Source organism: Helobdella robusta (assembly GCF_000326865.2).
Source record: "Helobdella robusta unplaced genomic scaffold HELROscaffold_53, whole genome shotgun sequence".
Classification (NCBI taxonomy): domain Eukaryota; kingdom Metazoa; phylum Annelida; class Clitellata; order Rhynchobdellida; family Glossiphoniidae; genus Helobdella; species Helobdella robusta.
The window spans coordinates 650,384-675,244 of NW_008705278.1; the positions used below are offsets into that span (position 1 = coordinate 650,384).

Sequence of the window (24,861 nt, forward strand, 5' to 3'; positions counted from 1 at the left end):
TAGGGTTATATAGATTTATATATAGTTATGTAGAGTAATTGATTATATATTGTTATATAGTGTTATATACGATTATATAGATTTGTATATAGTTATGTAGAGTTATTGAATATTTATAGTCATTTAGTGTTATATACGGTTATATAGATTTATATATACTTGTATAGTGTTATTGATTATATATAGTTATATAGTGATATATACGGTTATATAGATTTATATATAGTTGTGGAGAGTTATTAATTATATATAGTTATACAGTGTTATATACGATTATATAGATTTATACATAGTTATGTAGAGTTATTGATTATATATTTTTATATAGTGATATATACGGTTATAAAGATTTATATATAGTTATGTAGACTTATTGATTATATATAGTTATATAGTGATATATACGGTTATATAGATTTATATATAGTTATGTAGAGTTATTGAATATAGATAGTCATATAGTGTTATATACGGTTATATAGATTTAAATATAGTTATGTAGAGTTATTGAATATATATATAGTCATATAGTGTTAGTTAAAAGTTACTTTGAAGCAGTCTTGTAACTTCTACAATTTCAAAGACGTTGAATCGAGCTGATGCAACGAGGTGTATGTGTGTGTGTGTGTTTGATACTTTGGTGAATGGTAATTATAATCACAAATGCATACAAGTAAAAATTGTGGAATTTTATTCGTACCTATAAAAATTACTTTAAATAAAAATAATTATTATTGAATAAATAGGAAAACTACATGGAAATCTGTCTCAATGTAGGACGCTACAATTTGTTCCTCTTGCATAATGGATCGCTGGCATTCAATGGTCTCTCTGTATTCATAATGAAATAAAGGCAAAAATTTATTTAACTTATGATGCAATGCATAATTAATGATGACTGTTGGATGGAAATGAAACGAACTATGTAACTCATTCAAATGAACGTTGCATAAAACTTGAAATATGGACAGCCTAGTTGCACAGCACACGTATAATACTACAATTATAATGCGAATATTTGTTGTGTGTGTGTGTCTGTTACGCCAAAACAACAGCGAAATTTTAAAATAAATTTTTTGTCTTTTAACGATCGATAGTTGACGGTAATTGTATGCATGGATTAACTTCACCACATCGCGTTCACAATATGTGTTGTTCTTTAAATTTTCAAAATATTACAAAAATTATTATTTGAATGATACCAAGCCGTGCAACACATTTGGAATTTTAAACTGATTTGCCATTTGGAATCCAATCTTTAAACGATGGCAGTCAATCATTTGTTATGTGAGAATCATATTTTTCATATAGGACTCAAAAATTTCAAACAATTTTGAAAACTAGTGAGAAAAGAATTCGTTTTTTATCTTTTTATTCCATGGTACAATATAGGTTCTGAAATATTTAAACATCTTTTACAAATTGCGTGTTAGTGAAATGGTCAAGGTGCCTGACAGCTCTGTTGCAGTCACCCTGTTCAATTTCAAAGACATTCCCGCATATCGCATGCAATGGATGTGATGCGTTGTTAAACGCATCTTCATTTGCGTTTGCGTCGTTGTCACTAAAGTATACCCTTTAAGAAATTTCGATACGAATTGTGAAAAAATTATCTATGAATTTTTGTCTATAAGATGCTTTATGAAATGATTCTTTACAAGTATATGTGTAAATTTACTTGCAGACATGACGACTAAGACGTTTAAATTTTCTTGAGTTAAAAATTTACATGTTACTCTATAACAATTTAGATATGATTTTTAGAATTATTTTTCAAATTAAAACAAAATAACGGCCACTACTAATTTACAATCATTTATTTTTTTGAACAAAATTTAAAGTTATTAAAGTAAAAAAATAAAATAAGGGTTAAAATTCAACTTCGTCATTATTCAAACTTCAGATAGTAATTGTAATTTTCGATTTGTGAGCTATTCACGATTAGGTTCCCGTGTGATCGCATGAGCAAATAAGCATTGAAATAAATAATATAAATAAATTTCATCAAACTGGAATGTTATTTTAAATATAAAATTTCAAAACTGCAACGAGATTGCTCAAATATATTTTCATTCACTCACTCTACACCCTACTAATCATAACTTTAAAAAAAATCTTTCTCAATTAAATAGATTAAAAATTTGAAAAATAGCTCAGGCATTCGTTTATTAAAAATTTGTTTGGCTTTGTCGGCGATTGTTACAATCAATCAAAAATAAAATAGCATTTATTATGATCATTACAGCGTTATGTATTTACTATTAGCATCATATTTTCTTGAAAATCATAAAACAGAGCCAAAATATATATAATAACTTTAGTGTTATATTAAGTTGTTGTAAACGTGAATTGAAATTGTATTCAAACCGAACATTTCAAAAACTTGGAGTTGCAGTTTATGAATTAACATAGAATCAAATCAATCGAAAGATAGATAGATCATAGATCAACTTTTACACGGTTTTTCCAATGCTTTATCAATTTTTTTGGTGTAAAACATCGTAATAGGATATTTTTTTATTAGAAATGAAAATTTTTTAAATGAATGTTTTTCAGGATTAATTTTTATCAGTTTATTTGATATTTATTCATCTCTGTTTTACTGTTCATAGCAAGCTCTGTTTGTTACACATGAAATAATGTCTTTATATTTTATTAATTTTAGCTTTATTAAAAAAAATTAAAATGACTTCTGTAGTTAAAGTCAATTTATATATGAATATTCATGAAAAAAAACAATGATAATAATATAGTGATGATATCAATGTATAATAATTTATATAGAGTAACATAATTGTTACTTTGGCAAATGTTTAATATAAAGGATTACGAGTAAAAATAATAATGACGAAAGTAAACAGACAATTTAAGAGTCATTTTTGATGGTTTTGGTTAGATTTTAAAATGAAAAAATTAAGGAAATATTAGATCGATACTGAATTAAAATTAATGGATTACAGATTTCTTGAAAAAATAAACATAGCAGCAACAAAAATTACACCCTTCCTCCCCAGATAAATTATTCAATTCTGCCCGCAAACAATAAAAATAAAAAAACTCGAAACGCGATTTCTCGATCACGTGATATTGCTTCCGTAGAGGTCGGCTAATTTTTTAAACGCAGGCCGCTGATTGGTCAGTTGGCTGATGATGAATCGCCTGTCGACCGCCCGTCCAGCTGTCATGTGATTTTCATCATTACCGACGATGACGTCATCGTCGTCGTCGCAGTTTGAAGCCAACGAGCTAAGCGACCCGGCGTAGCTGCCACAGCCTTCAAAGGCGTACTCTCTGACGGTCTCGAACGGTGGAGCTACCGGGTCGGCCTCAATTTTTTTCAACTTTTTCTTCAAAACTACCAGCATATCATCTGAATGTACACGCGGCGATGATGAAGAAGATGAGGGGAATGATGACGACGGAAGCGGAAGTCGCGATTGTGGCGTCGTTCTGTTGCTGCTGCTGCTGTACAACTCTTTCTTGCCTTTGACGACTAGTGACGATTTTGGAGGTTTTTTATCTGCGTGTCGATTTGCTTCATATCAATTATTAATGATCAATTTCGCGCTGTTTTTTAACACCCATTATTAAAATTTTCAGTTTTTCTGAAAAGTTTATCAAAAATTAGATCTATAGTCTTAAATAACCGAACGTTAAAAGAATCAAAACTGGAAAACAAAAAAAATTAACAAGTGTATCCAGAATTTCACCACCAAAGTAGGTTTAAATAAAAATGTTCAACATCTTACCATTAACAAGAATGGGAACCGTCTGCATCTCATACATCACCTTATGGTTGTTAAGGAGATCAATGTTATTGACAGAAGTCAAGTGTTTGTTAGCAACTTTTAATTTATTGTTGGCGTTATTTTTGTTAATGTTGTTGTGGTTGGTGCTGTTGTTTTTGCTGTTTTTGTTCGTGTTGTTGATGTTGTTGTTTGGCTTGGCGAGGCCATTCCCAACAGGCTGTACTGGTTTCTTTAACTTGGATATGTCGTATTTCTGCTGGTCTTCCTCGCCTGAATTAGTATATGTAAGTATATTTTTTTTACTCAATTTCATTTGTTAATGTTTAATAGTGCATGAATGTGTGTGTGTATGTTTGTGTGTGATCAACATTGTTGTAAACGTTAACACTCATTATTACAGACGCCGATGTTATAACTTCTATATTTGCAATACCAGTGTTGTAGCTTCCAACTTTGTTGAACGTTTACTTGAATGCCAACTGTAATAGAAACACTTATATAATAAAAATAATATAAATCGTCGTATTTACGATTTCGTTTCAAACCTCGCTATTCCCTTCGCTACACCTGCACCTTCTATAGCCTCTATGGTATGAAAATATTCTATGGTTTGCAATCGATTGCCAAATAGCGAAGATAACAAATATAACAAGATAACAACAATTAATTTTATAGCGTAACTCCATCGTTTCCGCGATTATAACATATAATGCTTCTTTTTAGTTAGAAAAATAGCTCTAGTAGGATGAAATTTTCTGGATAAACATCAGTAACACCAAAGACATCATTAACATCGACAACGTCAGCAACATCAATGGCGTCAACAACATCAAATCAAATCAAAATACTTTTTATTTACCAGAACAAAACACAAACAAAAAGAAAGTTCGAATAACATTCTGGCTTGGAGACCAAAGACATCAACAATATGATACATAACATCATCAAAAACATCAATGACAAACATCAACAGCACGAGAAACAGGAATAACATCATGTAGATCGAGTGACCCACCAATGCCCTCTTCATCGTGACGTATGATGTTGTCTCTGACGTCATCGCACAGGTCGACATCACTGTATGACGTGTGTGGCCTTCTTCGCATGACCAAGATGGCCACAAATACGATCACTGTTGTTTTGCAGTAGACGTATAAATCGAATTATATTTTCAAAATTTTGATTTTTTATTAAAAATTTTATTATTTTACAATGAAATCTGAAGAAAAAGTTGAACGAATGGGGTTGGATGCGTTCAGCCAGCGGTCAAACTATGGGAGTTTTCAATTTTAAAATACCTATCATTCAATTCAAAGAGTAATAAAATCAAAAATTGAAATGACTCAACCTGAACATGTAAAAATATTTATTCAATTTTAATTTCTTGAGATTTTAGAGCTTTAAATATTAAAAAAAACAACACCAAAAATGACTCGTTTATTTTTCTATACAGTGTTCACAATTTAACTGCACTTAATTACTAATATTCAACTTCAAACGCAAAGAACCATTCCGTCAGTTATATAACTGTAGAAAACAATCAGACCATTCACAAAATCAGCCCACACTTTTATCTACACACCCATCCACACATAAAAATTAATATCTAGTTTTTTTTTTAATTTGTGAAAACCAAATCTAAATTTTTAATTTTTTATTAAATTCTAAAAGCAAACTGACCAGTGACCACGGTGAATGAAAGGACAATAGCAAGAAGCGCTTCAGGCGTCATAGCGACGAACGAGGCTGTAACAGCTTCAGCACATATCGGTCCTGTGTAGCCAGAGTTGCACAGGCAGTAAAATCCTAAGTGGATTGGAAGCAAATTATAAATGGAAAACAAATTAAAATTATAAAAAATGAGAAAATTGAACTAATGATTAATAAGCTTGGGTAGATAAGCATGTGAAAAAATAAAATAGCTTTCAAAAATCTTAAATTAAAATAAAATGTGATTTGAGCTATAAAATTGAAAAGAAATGATCTAGTTTTTAGTATAATTGAGCGATTTTGATTGATAAGTTTAGTGAACTTTTGCCAAAAAAAAATAATTTATTAAATAGACACATCTGATAAATTTTTAAAATAATATGCAAAAATTTATTTCGAAAAACGCAAAAAAAAATTTCAAATTTGAGATTACCTTCCGGCGTATCTTGGCACTGCCCATGAAGACATGGAGTTGATTCAAGGCACTCGTTGATTGGTTCACAAGCTAGTTGTTCATCTAGTGATTGTCGTTTCAAGTGTTGCGAGTATTGTAGATTTTGTTGCTGCTGCAGCTGCTGCTCCTGCTGGTGGTGGATGTGGTGCTGGAATGGTGGCTGGTGGTGGAATGGTTGCTCGTTGAAAAGAGGTTGCTGGTGATGTATTGTAACTGGCCTGCTACCAATTGGACATCTTTTTGTAGATGGAAAAGTTTTATCAAAAAATCATAAGTACAAAACATCAATTATTTTTTCAAACTTGCCCAAGAATTCAAAATATTTCATATTCACATTTCACGGCAACCCCTAAGCCCAAACCTGCACTCAGCTCTCCGCCAGAGATCCACACAGACGAGTCCGTCCTGACAGATGTCGATTTGGTTGCAAGCCTCGGACGAACATCCAGCCTCGATGTTCTGACTCCGACTCATGACTTCGGCGCATTCGCTTTCGTCGTTTTCCTGTGGCGTCATAGGCAGCCACATGCCATTGTAACGCACGTCTGTTAGACATCCTGCGTTGAGATGAATAATTGCTATATAACATGCTAATATATAAAACCGAGATTTGTCAAGAAGCCATACAAAAGGTTTTAACACAGAAAATGCCATGAATGTGGCATATTTGAAGCGTCAACTGTGTTACTTACAACTGAACAATGTTTGATACGAACGCTACAAATATTTAAATAAAGTAAGTTTCAAACAATGAATGCAAGATAAATCTGTATCATATTATTATTTTGATATTTTTTCTCTTTGAATTATTGAAAATGTTGCTAAACATTTTTAACCAATCATCCAGCAGGATAAAGCAATCATAAAATCACATGAAGAGATACAAAATTTTTTCAAAAAAAATTCTGAATATTTGTAATTTAAACACACGTGGGTGGTTAAAAAAACAACAGACCAACCATCGTTGAAGTCCCGGCTAACTAGAGGATCAGATCCAAACGAGGGAAACTTCACATCACCGCCCAACACTATTGACCTCTGGCTGACCTTGAAGGCAACGTGATGTTTATCAATCATAGGAAAAGACCTGTTGCAGTAGATTCCTTCCCCCCTGTCAACTATCATTTCAACCCAGATCCCCCTCCTCTCGACTGCAATGGAGTGCCACTCCCCGTCCGATATGTTGAGTTGAGATAGGCTTACTTTACTCTCTTCTGATCCGATATTGAATCGATACGTTAGGCGACTGTCAATTATCTTGAGTTTCAAGTGTGTTTTTATGTTCAATGGTAAAGCGATTTCGCAAAATACATTTATTTCAAATTATCAAAATATATATTCTTATTTAGTTAACTACAAACAATAGAAGTCCTGTACAATTTAACCGTTACCATATATTACCTGGTGATTTACACAACTAAAACATTCAAAATTTCATAGACCAGCATCTCAACTTCTAAGCAAAATGTATAAGTAAAATAATGAAATCTAAAGATGCTCATCATATTTTTATTCTGACGCCAACCAACTCATTTCTTTTATGGATGCTACTAGATAAGATCTCCTCTGATTAGCTCAGATAAAATATACGTTCACAAGTCACAGCAGTTTGTGCAAAAGAAATTTTCACTATTTACCAATAGAGTCATTAACAGAAAGTAACTTTTCAAAGAAGCGTCTTAAAAGTCTACCTCTAAAGCAATGAATTCAGATTTCTGGGTGTTGTAACTCTTGAACAGTAGAGCCGACGTCTGCCTGGTTCTCACCATGACCTTTAAATCACTTTCAAATCCATTTTTCCTGTCCATGTCTGCGTACATGTCGTCTTTAAAGTCCAACTCCACAAAACCTTTTTGCCCGAAGTCCAGGACAGTTGTGGCTTCATGGGAAGTTGAAGTATTTTAATCAAATTTTTTACATACAGTTGAATAGTTTCTGACTATAGAAATTTTATTCCAACATATGAAAATGAATATAGGAAATTTATTTATCTTTATTCGTCATTTCGAAACTATAATCTGTCCCCAACAAACAATAAAAACCAATTTACTACAAACAATAAGTCAGTGTAACATTCACGCACATATTACGATTTACATGAAGAGCTGAAGTAAAAATTAAAATGCCTACGAATGCTGCAACCAAATCCTCTCCAGCCAGGCTTGCATACACACTGCACGTTTGAGGATGGCACTATGCCCGCCAAGCATTCCCCCTCGCTACCACATCTGTTCTTGCCGCTCTGTCTCGCCAACTTGTCGCTACTTTTGCTGCTGCTGTTGGGGTTGCTGCTACTGAGGCCGTGGCAGATGGCCTCCTCCTTACGACATCCGTCTTCAAATGAATCGCCCTGCCCTTCCAACCCGACGTGGAGATCGTACAGCTTCAGGGGTTGATATAAACAACGTTTTATTTGAGAGTAAATAAAACTTTTGATTAGAAGTGTTCTAATGAAATATAAAACTTGAATGAAGGTATCACTTGATGTTGTATCAATAATTTTGTTTGAATTTAATAGGTAAACGGCGGAATATAATTGTGGCCACTTGTAAAAAATAACAAAGAATGAAAATTTTCGAATGTTTTGACAAAAAAAAAACTAATTTTCATCTAGAAATAACTCAGAATCTTTACTTGATTATTGATCACGAGGTGCTTAATGCAGCCTTCGAATGCATCGTCAGTGATATGCTCAGGTATGCTGCTGTCCGGGTGACTACCGCCAAGACTCAGCGGTCCATTGATGTGCATCATTCCTCTATCTTCGCCGCTCAGGTTGGCCATGGATTCGCAGGAGTTGGTGAGAACGATTGATGACGACTCACTCTCTGATTCAAAAATTGAAGGACCTCGCTCGCATCTGTCCACTATCAACCTGACAAACTGTTACAGACGAATGTAAAAAAAAAACTATAAAGTTGAACTAGCTTGATTAAATCAAGTGACATAAATATTTTATATTTGAAAAAATGCATTATTATTGTTCAAGATGAACATTTATAAAAGTTTTCAACTGATTGTAACAATTTCAACGTTGCGCGAGGTTGAATTTTACCTGATTTTGAATGATGATATCAACCCTATGCCACGCTCCGTCATTCAGTTTGTTCATCTTGTTGACGATATGTAGATCGACTTCCACGAAACTCAACACGACCTCACCCTTTCCGTCGTCCATTCTTAACAACGGGTAGCCATTCCTTAGTTCCAGTGCGAGGAATGGGTTGTTCTTCGTGTATGTTATAGGTCCGTAGTAAAGTATCAGTCCGGTTGCCTAGAAATGGCAATTGTTTTCTCTTAGTTGTTTTTAGGCAGTCTTTTTGAATTTTAATTGTACTTTAAATTGTTTTAAGTTTTTACAATTTGAATTGCTTCACAAAGTAAAATAAATGAATAATTTGTTAGAAAAATATTAATTTAGATGCCAGTAGAACTGATATCTAATCGAGTACAGAAGTTCTGCCATTTCAATTATTTACGTTTTTATAACTTACTTCATTTAAAGTTAATACAAATTTATATCATCTACTTATAAAAAAATTTTCTTGGAAAAATTGCTTTAAACAACTCAATGATTAAAAAAAATAAAAAAGAGTTTATAAACTCAACTTCAGAATAAATAAATTACAAAGTAAACGCGATAAAGTGGCAGCATACATCAAAAATTATATCACTTAATATAATATTCAAATTTACCCTGGTGGTAGCGAATTGAAAACTGATGTGATTATGACGGCAAGCTTCAAACGGTTGAAACCACGCATATCCTGAACCAGAAAAACTAATGTGCGTCTGCTGACACCGTGGTCCATTGAAATCCGGCGGGCAGAGACATCTGTTTGGTTCGAATTAGTTAAGGAGTGGTTTGTTTGTTTGTTTGTTTGTTTGTTTGTTTGTTTGTTTGTTTGTTGGAAGTTAAATTTAGCACTATTTCAAAAAAATTTAAATTTTCACAGAAAAAATTTAAAGAATTTATTTGATTGATTAAATATAATAAAACAGATTTATTGTAAAAAAAATAGATAACGATTAAATGGTTTAATAATTTTAAAACTAAAATATTTTTTTATGACGAGAAAAACACTTAGTCAGAAACTACAGTTAATGTGAAAACTTACTCAAGAGTAGAATATTTCTGGACACAAGTTCCTCCATTGAAACAACTGCTCGGTTGGCACTCCCTACCCAGGCTTTCAAGGAACGACGCAGCGGAAGAACATGAACATTCAGCTTTCGATTGAGCGATGACACCAACGAATGAAGATGAATTCGTGTTGATGATGAGAGGTTCGTGTTCACTGATGGTCACCAGAGTTCTGCAACCATCTGTCACGTCTAGGCACTTCTCTATCATGCATTCGTTGATTGGAGACATCAGTATGCTCCCCTCCAAGACACTCTCAAACTGCCAAAATTTGACAGTTGTGATAAATATATTTTTTTAAATAATGAAAATACCGCATTAATAAATCAATTTTTCAAAAAAAATACTCAACAAAAACTATTTGATCTTTGGCGATTTTTTTTAATCATGGTACTACAAACAAATATAATCACAATAAAATCATTTTTCAATGATATAATCATAGAACACAAATTTGCCAAAAAATTATCGAACAAACCTCTTGCTTGTAGACATGGATCAACCCGTTGAGTTTGGATGGTTTTAGATAGAGCGAACCGTGTACGGCAAACCAGACATCTATAACATTCAACATGGTTGCGTGGTTCGTTACACTGAGAATCTCCACGTTACTAGCCCGGTACTCCTTCCCATCCAACTTACTAGCCAGCAACATCGCAAACAACTCCATCCTACTGTGATGTTCATGCTGAGCGAAGACGTTCGATATTTTTTTGGACTTTTCAGGTTTTGATATGAACTTTTCAGCGGTGATTCCTGCGATGAGATTGTAATAATACGACAAATAATTTTATGTCGAAATTATTATAAACCAAAGATAACTATCAAATTTCAAAGATAAAAATTGAAATTAACGATAGCCAAAAAGAATCAAATTAGGTAAAAACGTTTGAAAAAATATTTTGCGTTCACTTATTTCAACAACAACAACCTTGGATTCTGAGTGAAGCCATATTCTGCACGGCGTCATCAGCAAACGAATGCACTTCAATCCTCACAGTTGACACGACCTCCTTGTTCCACACCAGGTCATGAACCCTGACCTTCAAATTGTATGTCGTTTCCTTTAAAGGACTCTTCGTGTATAACTGTCCAGTGTTTTTGTCTACTCTGCAAAAGTAATGCAACATAAAAAAATTTATCGTGGAAGTTTAGAATGTACTATCACTTTAGCAAACATTATCAATCATTGTCATAATAAAAAAGTCTGAAATAATCCCACCTGAAAAGTTTGTCATGATAATGGTGGTGAACCAGTTGAAATGTTTTGTTCTCCAAGTCCCAATCATCTTCATCTTCCGCGAACACGTTGCCCAGCGGGTAATTATCGAATTCTCCCTTCCAGCCTTGCAATCGAAAAAGTTTTAATTAGTTAATCACGCTTACAACTGATTGAAAGATTAAAATTTTGAAAAAATTACCCAAACATAAACTGAATTTGGAATGTTAAATGTCGAAGTCAAGTCTTAGAAATTACAAACAAGTTACATTGAATAAAACTAAAAGACGTTCATCTACAATTATAAACCGGAGTAGTCAACAAATTTTCAACAGAGAACAAATTCATTTGTGCCTGACTCACCAACGTATTTGTTAACGAGAACCTCTTTATGACCAGGGAAATGTTCGTTATCATTGACGTCTCCGATGGTGACTGTCAGGGTGGACGTTCCACTTACAGAGGGCTGACCACTGTCCCTCATGACTATGGGGATCTCGTACTCCTTCTGCAGCTCTCGATCAAATGACCTTAGTGTTTGAATCCGGCCTGCTCCGTTGCCGTTCAATCCGCCGCCTGATTTTTTGAGCGAATATTGTTCATTCACTTTAACGATTTGAAATTTTTTTTTCTGATTCAGTTGCCCGTTTTAGTTAAAAATTGAACAAATTATTGTATTATATTCTTGATAAATGGTTTTAAACGTTGAGATTATTAAATTTATCCTTAAATTCAGAATGCAAATTAAACCTCTAGTGACGTGAAAATGCGAGGATTTATTTCTCAACAAACCCACAGCTTATCAAATTTAAATTACATTTCACAACGTACAATACAAAATAAAAATTAAACATTAAAATGAAAATAAATTTTCAACAAAAAATTTAAAAACAAAATGAAAAAAGTGACCTGGTATGAAAGTGAACCCAAAGTCAGCGCACGTTGGGTTAGCCTGACACGGACAGGCCCCACCACAGGGCAGCCAGAGTTCAAACGGGGCACCATTGGCTGCACTATCCCTATCTACAGCACTGACCATGATGACCATCTGCTCGGCCGGCTTGTTTTCGTAGACTACAGGTTGATAGATGGCGGCAAACTCGGGTGGATTGTCATTCACGTCTAGAAGACTGATCATCAGAGTGCCTCTGCCAGTCTGAGGAGGATTGCCTGCGGAGGAAGTTTGAAAAATGTAGCTGATTTATTGGCGTAATTTTTTTTATACAATACAATGAAATAATTAAATCAAAACAAGGAATGCAAATAAACTATTAATTTCTATCGACATTAGATAGAATGGCATTGTTGTGAAAAACTTAGTCATCCAATGATTATGTTCACCTTTATCAATAGCATGGATCTGTATTCTGTGCGCTGGCATTACTTCCATGTCTAGAGGTTTCGATACGGTCACCAAACCGTTCGCATCCACTGCGAACTGTTTTTCCATGTCCGTAGATCTATCTATTGAGTAGCTGTGTGATTCAGTTGGGCCCAATTAAATGAAATGGCAAGTTTTTATTTTTGAATTTGAAATTCATAATGATTATATCACTGTTGACAATTTCAGAAAAATACAAAAAGTTTCAAAATATTTGTTAGAATTTAAAAAACATATTTGAAATTTGAATAAAAATTTTGAAAAAATATAAATTTCAGTAAATGTTTAATAGAAAAAAAATTATTTGAAACCCCAAAACACAAACCTGAATTCTGCGTTGATACCAGTGTCAATATCAATTGCCGTGAACTTTTTTAAGGTCGTTCCAACAGTAGCGTTCTCAAATAGCGTTGCCTTTGAACATGGAAAACAGAAGAAGTAGTAAAAAATGGTGTCACTTATCATTTTAAAATTACATAATAGTGTGATAAACAGTTAGACTATTGTAACTTTATTCGCAACTATTGTATAATAATACTAAAGCAATGAAATTTTTCTGAAAAAAATGCATTTCTACGATGCGTAGATTATAAAAAAATGATAAAAAAAAATATTAAATTTTCAAAACAAAAACAATAAAATTATTTTTATGGTAAAATCTCCCCAAAAACCTTTTCAAGATTAGGATTAAAAACAGGTGGGTTATCGTTGGCATCTGTGATGGTGATTTCGACGAAGGCAGTGTCGTTATGGTTTGGGTTGGAGTCACGAACGTGTACCGTCAAGTTGAAATAAGGTTTCTCCATTGTGTCGTAATCTAAGGGCTTGAGAAAAATTTATTTCACCGTGATTTTCAAACTTTTTCACATTCTTACTATCAAATTTTAAAATTTTTATTGACAAAGTATTTTATTTAAGGTATACTGTCATACATATTGTGGCCGTTATTAGTGAGAGTTAGTTAAGATTTGAAAATTGTAGTTTTAGTGAAACATTCGATATTCTGAAACAGTTTCATGTATATGACATTCAAACAAATATAAATTTTTATAGTTGAGCACAGCTTTAGATTAGAAAATTAAAACAAATTGTGATTCAAAACAGAATAAATATTTTTTCCAATCTAAATCTCAAAACCTAAACCTTAAAAACTTTGATGACACCAGAGTTGGTGGTTTCGATGGTGTCAATGTAGAAGTGCGATCTGTCCTTTTCCTTCAGTGAGTAAGTCAGTTTGGCGTTGTTGCCACTATCCTTATCTGTAGCTGATACTGTGAGCACATGGTGTCCTGGAAGATGAAGTAGAAGTTGATTTAGTAAAAATTTTAGCATATAAACTCAAAAAACACCACCAAAGTTTTTGATTTTGAAAAGTGGCTGAACGGACACTAACAAAAATAGTTATCAAAATATAGCAAAATGCTATTTTAATAAGCATTTTAGTTAATACAATAGTTATAGCTTTTACATATCGCGCTAGTTAAATGAAAAATGAAATCATGGCATATAGTTAAGCAAATTAATATTAAACTCAAAGCGTAAACGGTGGAAAATGAGATGATAAAAGAATTTAGTATCGTAAAAATTATTTTTTTTTCTATTAAGGTTTATATTTCTATATTTTTCGGTGAAAAATTTAAAAAAAAAAAATTTTTGTTTCATTACCTTCTGGCTCACTTTCGCTAAGAACTGCTTTGTAGAGGAGGTGACTGAATCGAGGCCGATGATCGTTAACATCGTCGACGAGGATCGTCACCGTGGCACTCGCTTTCGAAATTTTATAATGTGATGAAAGAAAAGTTTGAACGTTTGGATTTAAAAAAAAATTTGATTGATAATTTATTTTTTTTAATCATGAATTAACTCAAACATCAAAAATTAAATCAATAAAATGTTTTAAAAATCAAAATAGAATTAATGATTGGTCAGTAATCTTTGTAAAAATGACTAATTCTAAACAATGAGTTATGTTAGTTTATACATATTTCATGAAAATTTAAATAATTTAGAAATAAAGTAAAAAACTATTAATGAATTTTAATGAGAATAAATTGTAAAAAGTTATTACACATAAGTGGAGGGATGCCCCTATCCCTGGCCTGCACCAGGACCTGGTACTCGGCCTGCACCTCCCTATCCAGAGCGTTAGGGATGACCGTGGAGATGAGTCCCATCTGGGTGTTGATCGTGAAGAGTGGTTGCTGGCCTTTCATGGGGACTTGTTTCAAACTGTAGGTCACCGAGCCGTTGTTTCCGTTGTCTACGTCTGTTGTTATGACTGTCAGCACCGTTACACCTAGTTTCGTGTGGGATTGGTATCTCAGTGCTGTTTGTTTGAAAAACACTTTTTGCAACTAAAATGGTCGAATATCTAGAAAAAGCCTTTTAATCAATGGTTGTTAAGCAACTGAAACTTTTTTATCCAAATGACAAACATTTTCTTAAGACGATGTAACTTTATCTGTTTAAATTTTGGTCTACCTGCTTTAGAATGTTCTGGAACTCTTCCGATCAATCTGTTTCTATCAAAGACAGGTGCGTTATCGTTAATATCACGCGGCATGACCCTCACCTCAGCGTACCCCGTCAGTGATGGCTGGTCGTCCCGTGATTCGTCGTGGGCTAGCACGTTGAAGTTCCATACGGGTCGACCCTTTCCCGCATCTCGGTCCAGTGGACGAGTTAGAGAGATGGTACCTGAGAAAATTGGCAGTAAAGTTAATTTTTAAAAAATTTTAACTTTAATTAGAAATAACTCAATGAAAATTTAAGTCATTTTGTTACGTAATCTGCAGTTGCGATACAAACAGTTGCAAAAAATGTAAAAATGTATCACGATTTAGCTACATACAGGTGAAAAATCGTCATCAAACAACCTATATAACAATTTTCCAAGTTGACTCAGCCTTATATTTCAATGAATTATACGAAATACCAAAAATAACAAAACTTTCATAACCTGAACTTTCGTTGATGACGAAAGTGCCATCGTCCGCAAACTGACCAGTGAGGCTGTAGCGTATAGAGGATTTTCTGTCAACATCTGGATCCGTTGCCCGAACCTTCATTTTATTTTTTTTAAATATTTATGCAATTATTTTTAGGACTCTAAAAAAAGGACTGATTTTTATTGTGATAATTGTTTTGAAACATACTCAAATAATTAAGAATAACATTTATAATCTTGGAATTTTTTGGTGGGTGATAATAATGAATAAAAATTTGGTCGGGATGTTTGATAACCGTTCATCAATAAATCGCATTGAAAAAAATTAGTAATAATTCACACCTGAAAAGATTTCAAAAAAATTTCGAAGTTTTTATAAAATAAAATATAATTTAAAGAAAATTAATAAATGATCAGTGAAAATCTTACAGTGAGAAGGTACTTCTCGTTGTTTTTACTAATTCCAGGTTCTTCCTCATTGATGTCAGTTACGTTGTATATGGAGTTGTCAAACTTGGGTGGGTTGTCATTGACGTCCAGAACTTGAACAATCACCAGAGTAAAATTGGTGAACTTCTCATCAAATACTCTGTACATTAATCTGTATTCCTGCAAAAAAGATAACAAGTTTGCTTGTATTCCTAAAAAAATAAGATCCTTTTGCATTTGCAATAATTTCTTTTAAATTCTAATCAATAACTCCAAATAAAAACTTTACCGGATCAAACTTTATTTAAAACCGAATTCTTCACATCAAATTATTATGACTTGCGTTTGCCTACTTTCGACCGGTGAATTATAATTGTATACCTTTTTACATGTGCGGTAGCGCGTGTTAAATTAATCACAAAACTCCTTTCATTTGAACAGTCAACTATGGAGCAGTTGAAACAGTTTTTTTAAAGTTAATCATGTACAAAAATAACAGTAAAAAATATTAAAAAACTTTTTTTCTGCACATAAACAAATCGAAATTGTTATTTGTGTTGAAATTAATCTGATACGATTTTCAAACTTTAATTAATTAATGAAAACAAATTCAACCCTCGGTCCATTTTCATAATCCAACTGTCCTCTGACTTTTATCTCCCCATTATCTGGTGTCACTTCAAACGCATTGCCCAAATTGCCATCTACTATGGAGTAGAACAATCTGTGATCTGTGTGGTGTTTTCAAGAATTGTTTTTTCTCACAATTCATAGACGGAATATTATTTTTAAAATGAAAAAGTTAAAATCTCTAAATCTTATTAACTATTGAAGAATTAAATATCAATAATCGTATCCCGACAATGTGATAATCAAAAGGTAATACCTTTTATAAAATCCCAAAATTCACTATTTTCCCAATTCACTAATTAATAATTAAAACGCTTTAAATTTCCTAAAACTATCATAAAATAAACTTTTCTAAATAACAAAATGAGATTTCACAAATTTGATTGATATCAATGGGTATAAAAAAAAGTTCAACAATATCTATTTCTTCAGAGATAGATATCAATTATTTCAGGGATATCATACATTTCCAGATTTCCAAAAACCTTCATCGTTATCCTCTGCAGTTACGGTGGTGATGACAGTTCCAGGATCAGTGTTCTCCGGGACCCTCGTTGTGTAATTTTCATTCTTGAAGTACGGCGTGTTGTCGTTCGTGTCCGTCACGCGAATTTGAACTCCAGCTATACCTGCACATTTGAAACATGTTTTCTATTAATATTTTTTTTTTCAAATAGTTTACTTTATAAAATGTTTTATTAATTGTTGGTAGAAAATTTGAGATTGAATAAGAATCTATAAACAGTTTTTTTAGTTGTAAGTCTGCAAATTCTATTCCAATCCGATTTTGTACGTACATGTCTATCCAAATATGACTTTATAATCGAGTGTTAACCATTCAACTGCACACAAATACAAATTAATTTAGTCGCTATGAAAATTTAAAAAAAAACACTTTCCAAAACACAAATTTAGAATTTAGAATTATAAACCAGAGCGCAATGATTTTTTAGTAAACTAGGTGGACATTAGTGGAGTATAATGATGGAAACATCAGTGGAATATAATGCTAGAAACCTTGGTTGGGAGTTCCCGGCGGATAGTGGTTGGTCCTTTGTGACGGCGCTCCGTCTTCAGCAATCACCTCCAAATAATAATCCTGCTTCACCTCCCTATCAAACGTTGCTCTCGACCTGATGACACCCGTATCTTTATCTATCGTGAATTTGTCGTAATCAGTTCCTTCTTTCTTCAAACGATAACTTATCTGAGAGGAGAATTATATTTTTCTATTGGTAATAAAGAAACTATTTTTACAATTGTTAAAAATGCCAAAAAAATATAATTTTTACAACCGTTTAGTTTTCTCTATCAAACAAACTTATTAAACTTTATTGATTACATTTTTTAACTTGGTTTAAAAAAATACATTAAATGGTTTTGAAGTTTAAAAAAGTCTAATTAATGGAAATGTTAACAATAATCAAACATAAACTTTTAAAATAAAATTTAAAAGTTAAAATGTATACAGAGATATGTGCATCGTATTAAGGGAACTATAATTATCACTATTGAAAAGCAAATACAAACTTTGCTGTAGAAAGGGTTGTGATCCTTATCGCAGGCGGACACAGTGATGACATCAGTTCCTGGTTTCATGTTCTCAGCAACCGTTGCAGAGAACAATCCGTTCTCGTTCAGTCCAACAAATTGAGGAATTTCGTCATTTTCGTCGATCAGGTTGATCAGTAAGCGTGTATCGATGTGCAGAGAGTTTGTTGCCCGGTTCTGTTGACGATAGTGTTTGGTTGCTACATTTAGTGTGAATAATTTTTCCACTTATAATGACGATTTCACAAAAATATAAAAAAAAATCAGGACATTTCAATGATTTTAGAGGAATCAATGATTAAAACGATTTTATTTTTTTGAGAAACTGAAACTCACCGCTGCTTTCACTGTGATGAAATAATGCGGAATAGCTTCAAAGTCAAGCGCCCGGTATGTCAACAAAACCATTTCATTATTTTTTTCATCAACCAAGTGATAAAAACTTCTTGGTTCTCCATTCTTTTCCGGCACGTCAGCGGACTGTATGATGTAGTTGACGGTCGAATCAGGAATGGAAGAGTGAGCCCGCAACCTCGTGATGATCGTGTTCTCAGGAGCGTTTTCGCTGACCGTCAGCGGTATTTGGGAGTAGTCTTTATCCCAGCTGGGATAGGCGTTAGATTTTTGTGTTATTTTGATCTCCATGTGGGATATGCTGGACTGCGGCGGGACGCCCTTATCCCTTGCTTCTATGACAATTTTAACCATGTCACGCTGCAAAGGATTGTTAGGTGTGAAGACTAAACTCGTCAAACTTTTATTGCAATGTTCGGTTAAATATATTAATTTTATTGCAATTATCACTTTCACAAAAGTTAATTTAGAGAGAAAACTAACTCCCGACATAGGCTTCGCAATTGAGACCCAGCCGTTGAACTGATTGATGGCGAAGAAACCTGACGGATCACTTTTCATGTAGTACTCAATCTTCCCATTATCGCCGATGTCACGATCGGTTGCATACACTTGTTTCACTCTCTTACCGACTGGAAATTTTTCTTCGACGGACGTCAGGTAGGTTGAAAGACTGAACACCGGTGGATTGTCATTTTTATCTCCGATTTTTACCCGGAATGAACAAAATCCTGGTTTGAAGTTTCAAACAGTAAGTCACAAATTAACATAAAAGTTAAAGAAATGTTTAGCAGATTAATCTTTCTATCGCTAAAGTTCAGTTGCTATTTTGGATTTTTGCATTTTGGTTTTAGTTGAGATGTAAACTCTTAAATCAAATGTGTTGTCTAAACATTACTTTCAAAGTAGAACTTTGAATATTAAACAAGTTAGACGTTTAAATATAACATCACAAAGGATATATTACTTTTTTATATTAAAATCAACATTTCATAAAAGGTGGGTGCTATCAAAGCTAAATGTTTTCGTGCGAGTGATTCAATTAAAAAATGTACTAGTCGGAATTTGAAAAATTGTAATAATAACCAAACGTGACTGTGCTTGTTGTATGAACTTCAAAATAAAAAAAATTTGAATAGCCATAAACAAAAGTTAACAAACAAACACACACGCACACACACACAAACTCACACACATACAAACACGTGACAAGAACCTGCTAATGACTGAGAACCCTCATCCTCCGCTTTCACAGTGATCCCGTAATCTGTTACACCTAATTGTGCCTCTCTGTCAAAAACTTCCGATGTCCTTATTTCACCGGTTGACGAATTGATTTCAAATTTGTCGCTACTCTGGTCGTTTGATTTTACGATAGAGTATGAAACTTTTCCGTTTTGTCCGGCGTCTAGATCTACAGCCTTAACCTTTAAATTGATTTTGTGATGAAGTTTATACAATTTTAATTTTTCAAACTATGATTTTTGAACGTCTTATTTTCATTTTTTGTAATTCAGTGTTGTCTGATCAATTAGTTGATTATTTCATGCAAATTTAATTAACAATTTCATTACATTTTAAAAACAACGCACAATTTGTTTTATAGAAAGTAATAATTAATGAATTTTTCACCAAATTGAAACATATTACGTTGCAACATTTCACAACAATCCGATATAAATACCATTTAATTGAATTTACATTGAAGAATATAAAACAAATTTTCCGAAAAATTATTAACTCAATTAATTTAGTATAATTTTATCAGTCTACATCTGTACCAACCCGCACAACAAACGTCCCAACGTTCTCATTCTCCATGATGACTGGATTGTACGAGGCACAGTCGACGAACTTTGGGGCGTGGTTTTTTACGTCCTTGACCTCGATGATTAGTTGACCGTGACTCTTCCTCGAGGTCGTTCCAGGACAGCAAGCTCCATTGTCGATTGCGGAGATGTTAAGATGGTATCTGAATTTGGTTTTCTCCAGCGGGGAGGCCAGCGTTATGACACCACTGCCGACGTCGATGCTGAACGGCCCATCTCTCAATCGACCTCCTTTCCATTCAGTTTTTATTTTTGGTTTGATGTGATTTGAGAAGAAATGCCATAAACGTATGATCAATTTTTTCAAACAAAAGATTAAATTGAGTAAAATGTATTTTTACATAACAACACAACTATTACCCGCATGCAATATTGAGCATAACAATAAAAAGGTTTGATGACAAAAAATACCATGAATCATTGAAAAAAAGTAAGAAAGATCATTCGATTTGTGTATGAGAGTGGGCGGTTCATTCCAAAGATGTATTATGCACGCAGAAAGCACACGAGTATACAGTTCAGCGTTCCGTGTGCATGTTCAAGTGTGTCTGTATATCGCTGCCGTGTGGAAAAGAGTAGAAGCATTGGACAATTTTTCATAGAAGCGAACGTTGTTTCATTATGCTCTAGTGAAGACTCGTGACGTATTAAACAACTTAAATCAGAAAAGAACATGAATAGCGACGTGAATAAAAAAACATTTGCATCACATTAATTTTTTCACAATTTTATTCTTTTGGGTGATTGAACTGAGGAAAATATGCACATTAAAGGTGAATTGTTCGTCGCAATCGAATATAAAATGGCGCCATTCTTGAAATGCTATTTTCTTCTTTCTTTTGTTATATGTAGCATTAAATAGAATATTTTGCTCCTTCTTAGCACCGTATATCAAGGGATCGAGTATTTAAGAACTCCTAAGAATGTTGTCAATCCTAGGTGAAGTTTTGTCACGCGTTGACAGCAATTGTTTGAAAGCTATTCACTATGAAAAAAAAACAAAGCTAGTTTTTAAACAATAAACTGATATGAAAAAAAAGAGAAAAACGTTTGAAAAGTAAAATTGCATCATAAGTTGAAAGGATATTGTTTATAATATTGAAAGGTAGTCTGTCAAAAAAATCAAACAACGATGAAAGGTAATAATCTTTTTTCATGTGCCTTCCAACTACTTTTAAAACATTGAAGTTAACTGAACAAAAAGAAATTTTAACAAAATCGGAAAGAAAAAAAATTTTCAAACTACTAAGAAGTTTACTGGGAAATTTTTTTCAAGGACTTAAAAAATAATCCCGCATAAAACTAGCCAGCAAACGTGTAGGTAACTCCATCCCCGTCTGGGTCGAAGGCTTGAACGACGTGAACCACAGTGCGCATGGGAGCATCTTCACTCAGTTGAACCCTCTCAACATCCTTCACAAAGACTGGGTCTTCATCGTTTACGTTGGTCACGCTGACCCTGACCGCGGCTGAACCTTTGTGTGGTGGGTCGCCGTTATCTGTGGCCACGATGGTGAAGTTGTACGTGTGGTCTGGTATACGGTCGTAATCTAATCGTCTGCTCGGGGGTGTTTTGTAGTTTTAGTTTTTTGAGGTTTAATTATTCATTAATGTAATTTAATTTTTTGAATGTTTGATTTAACTATTACGTGATATAGTTTTGTATATTTGCAGTTCGAATATTAAATGTTGTCCTCAAGAAATGTTTACTAAAACATTTAAAAATATGCATTCATCTGCGTCTGACCTGCAGTTTTTATTTATTTTAAAAGTCAAACTTAAAGCAGCCATAACAGTGTTTAACATGACGATTAAATTAAATTTTTTTCGGTAAGCATTTTTATAAGTCAATTTTAATGAAATTTTAAAAGATTTTTCAGAAAAAATTTCCCACTGAAAACTAAGTTTGAGTGACGCAATTGTTATTAAATTACCTTAATTTTTCTTAACTATCGCTGGAGTTGATGTACTTCAATTGAAAATGACTGAATATTCATCATCAATTTGCTAAACTTTACAAATGTCAAACTAAAATATAAAGTGGACATAAAATTTAATCATGTTGTTTGTGACAAATTTAAAAAGCACGGTTATAAATTATTTTCAGAGATGTTCAAAGACAGGCATTAATTATTTAGAAATTTTGATTGAATTTCATTTCAAGTAAACTCCGTGACATTTTCTTCTTCGTGCAATGATGGCGAATTTTTGATGATGCCATTTTGAAAATTCTTGAAAAAAATCAGAATTAATTTTCATTTAAAACAACTCTAATGGTATAAATTATTAACAACTCATAATAATGAAATTAATGTTTTAGTTTTGTTCAATTAAATTTAAAAATTCGTTTGTGTTTCCCAACGAAAACATAATTTTTTCAATTTCTGTTTTTCCTGCCCAGCTTGTTTTTCAAACCCACATCTAGAGCATTGAAATAAATTTTTCTGACACGTGACTTGAATTTGTTTTTAGAGTTTGTTCTTTCTTTCTCTTTCTTTTTTTCTTTTTTTTCTCTCTCTCTCTATCTCTTCCTCTCTCGTTATTTTTCTCTTACTCTATTTCACTATTTTTCTCTTTCCATCTTCCTTTCCCCCCCATCTCTCTCTCTCTCTCTCTCTCTCTCTTCCCTCTCTCTAGTTTTTTTATTATATTTTTCCTCATTTTTCACTGGCTCTCTTTTTCTTCTTCGTAAAGATTCTTAAAACAATCTTTTCAACTCTCTAATGACGTTTATGTTTCTTTTTTGAATGCAAATTTTGTAGCAAGAAAGGATTTACGGGACATCGATCAGAAGAAAGATGATATAAACGTGATTCGCTGACTTCCATTCAACGGTGCTAAGTGATTGATGCCCTTCGTCTATCTATCTGATATCTCGCTGGTCATCCATGTTGATGTATCATTTTGGCTATTTTTTTTCTGAAAAAATATTACCGTTCTTGGAATGCTCCAGGGGATATATAGTTTTCTCAAAACTAAGTAACACTCTTGAAAGGCTTATACTTTTGATGGTACATCTATTTAGAAATGAACTTGAGTATATTTTTTAAATTTTCAAAGAAGTAAATGCAGTTTTATCAAAAATCTAGAGTAGAAATAAGTTTGTGAAATTAAAACCTTTTGTTATAAAATCAATTTCGAAATTATTCAATACTCATTACATTTAATTTATTCTGGAGGAATACTCTAAGAACGCATTTTATATAAAAATTTTATTTTTTCAAATTTGATTTATTTAGTAATTTAGTAGAAGATAATTAACCATTGAAGAAAAAAGAAACAATGAGACCAATGCAACGAATGAGTAACACCAAGAATAATGAATTACGGAAAAAAATAATATTATGATCATTAAATTATCAAAATGAAATGAGATTAAAACTAATCATTCACCAATTCATATTACATGATTAGCACTAACTTTGCAGTCTTAACGTAGCCAATATTGTTGAGAGTTTGAACGGAGAACGTGCTGTCGCTAACTGAATAGGTCAGCTGGGAGTTTGTTACTGAGTCGATATCCGTAGCCGTCACTGAATGGAGGAAAAAAAATTAATTTAATTTAAATTAAATTTCATAAATTAAGAATTCAAATCGATTAAGATAACATTTTCAATGATTTTTTTTAATCTTTATAATTTGGCATTGTCAAATGCAGAGCTGCCACGTGCTATTCTAGACTTATAACTAAACTTTCGTGTCACAAAAGAGTTTCGGCCAGACAACACTCAAACCATGCCATCGCCCAACTGTATCGCCAGAATTGGCACTTCTACCGAATGAACTAACTCGGTGTTTTTATTTTTGCAGACAGATATTAATTTAATTTAATCCAAAACAATATCTACGTCAACCGGTTCATCAACATGACATTATTTTAATCACCATTTTAAGTTATCGGTTGGAGAAATATTTTTTTCAAAGAAAAATTATTTTAGTTGTAATATAAATGTAAATGTAACCACATTTATGTATTTATTTCATATCTATGATATTCAATATCTTTGTTATATGTTTGATCTTTGTTTGGGTTTCGATAAATGTGCTTCGATAAATGTGCTGCGATGAATGTGCTGCACCACGTGATTGACATATTTTATAATTTATTTGATTTATGAGTTTCGTATGAATAAGCCTGTAATTGATTACTGTTTTACAGGTATGTTTTCTTTAATTTATATCTCTGTATTATTTTATATTATTTGATTATATGACATTTAATTTGTTTGAATAAACTGTTTTACAGATTAATAAATCAGGTTTTATTTAGAAACAATCTTACAAATCAATTACAAGTTATATTCCAAAAAAAAAAAAAAGAAGAGAAAGAAAGAAAGAAAGAGAAGATGTCTTCAGATAAGTTATTTTTTTATATTATAAAAAGAAACGATAATTTCGAATTGACGGCTTTGTCAGAAAATAAATTAGCGTGGTATAATTTGCCCGATGATTATAAAGATTGGC

The 24,861-nt window shown here is 32.7% G+C and overlaps 2 protein-coding genes across 2 annotated transcripts in view; both read right to left on the reverse strand.

Annotated features, from left to right (window-relative positions):
• Positions 1 to 1,404: 1,404 nt before the first annotated feature.
• Positions 1,405 to 21,017, reverse strand: HELRODRAFT_179299 (hypothetical protein; the record flags this gene model as incomplete). Its single annotated transcript, XM_009028143.1, has 36 exons — positions 1,405 to 1,576; positions 3,082 to 3,520; positions 3,750 to 4,019; positions 4,765 to 4,881; positions 5,430 to 5,555; positions 5,893 to 6,149; positions 6,275 to 6,470; positions 6,873 to 7,170; positions 7,605 to 7,792; positions 8,044 to 8,296; positions 8,548 to 8,796; positions 8,969 to 9,187; positions 9,610 to 9,748; positions 10,032 to 10,318; positions 10,536 to 10,813; positions 10,989 to 11,167; positions 11,280 to 11,403; positions 11,640 to 11,852; positions 12,186 to 12,446; positions 12,618 to 12,751; positions 12,983 to 13,071; positions 13,329 to 13,481; positions 13,801 to 13,946; positions 14,323 to 14,424; positions 14,726 to 14,953; positions 15,139 to 15,354; positions 15,617 to 15,719; positions 16,034 to 16,213; positions 16,649 to 16,764; positions 17,149 to 17,292; positions 17,681 to 17,870; positions 18,194 to 18,391; positions 18,551 to 19,299; positions 19,785 to 19,995; positions 20,354 to 20,628; positions 21,008 to 21,017. 36 exons carry the CDS (start codon positions 21,015 to 21,017, stop codon positions 1,405 to 1,407), a joined length of 7,509 nt encoding a protein of 2,502 aa, XP_009026391.1.
• Positions 21,018 to 21,699: 682 nt separating this feature from the next.
• The window catches only part of HELRODRAFT_179300 (hypothetical protein), a gene marked incomplete at both ends in the record, with an annotated part of 3,269 nt that continues 107 nt past the window's right edge, over positions 21,700 to 24,861 (reverse strand). The window contains 3 exons of the mRNA XM_009028144.1: positions 21,700 to 21,955; positions 23,819 to 23,930; positions 24,132 to 24,181. Coding sequence (XP_009026392.1) covers positions 21,700 to 21,955; positions 23,819 to 23,930; positions 24,132 to 24,181 — 418 coding nt within the window. The remainder of the gene's footprint in view (positions 21,956 to 23,818; positions 23,931 to 24,131; positions 24,182 to 24,861) is intronic.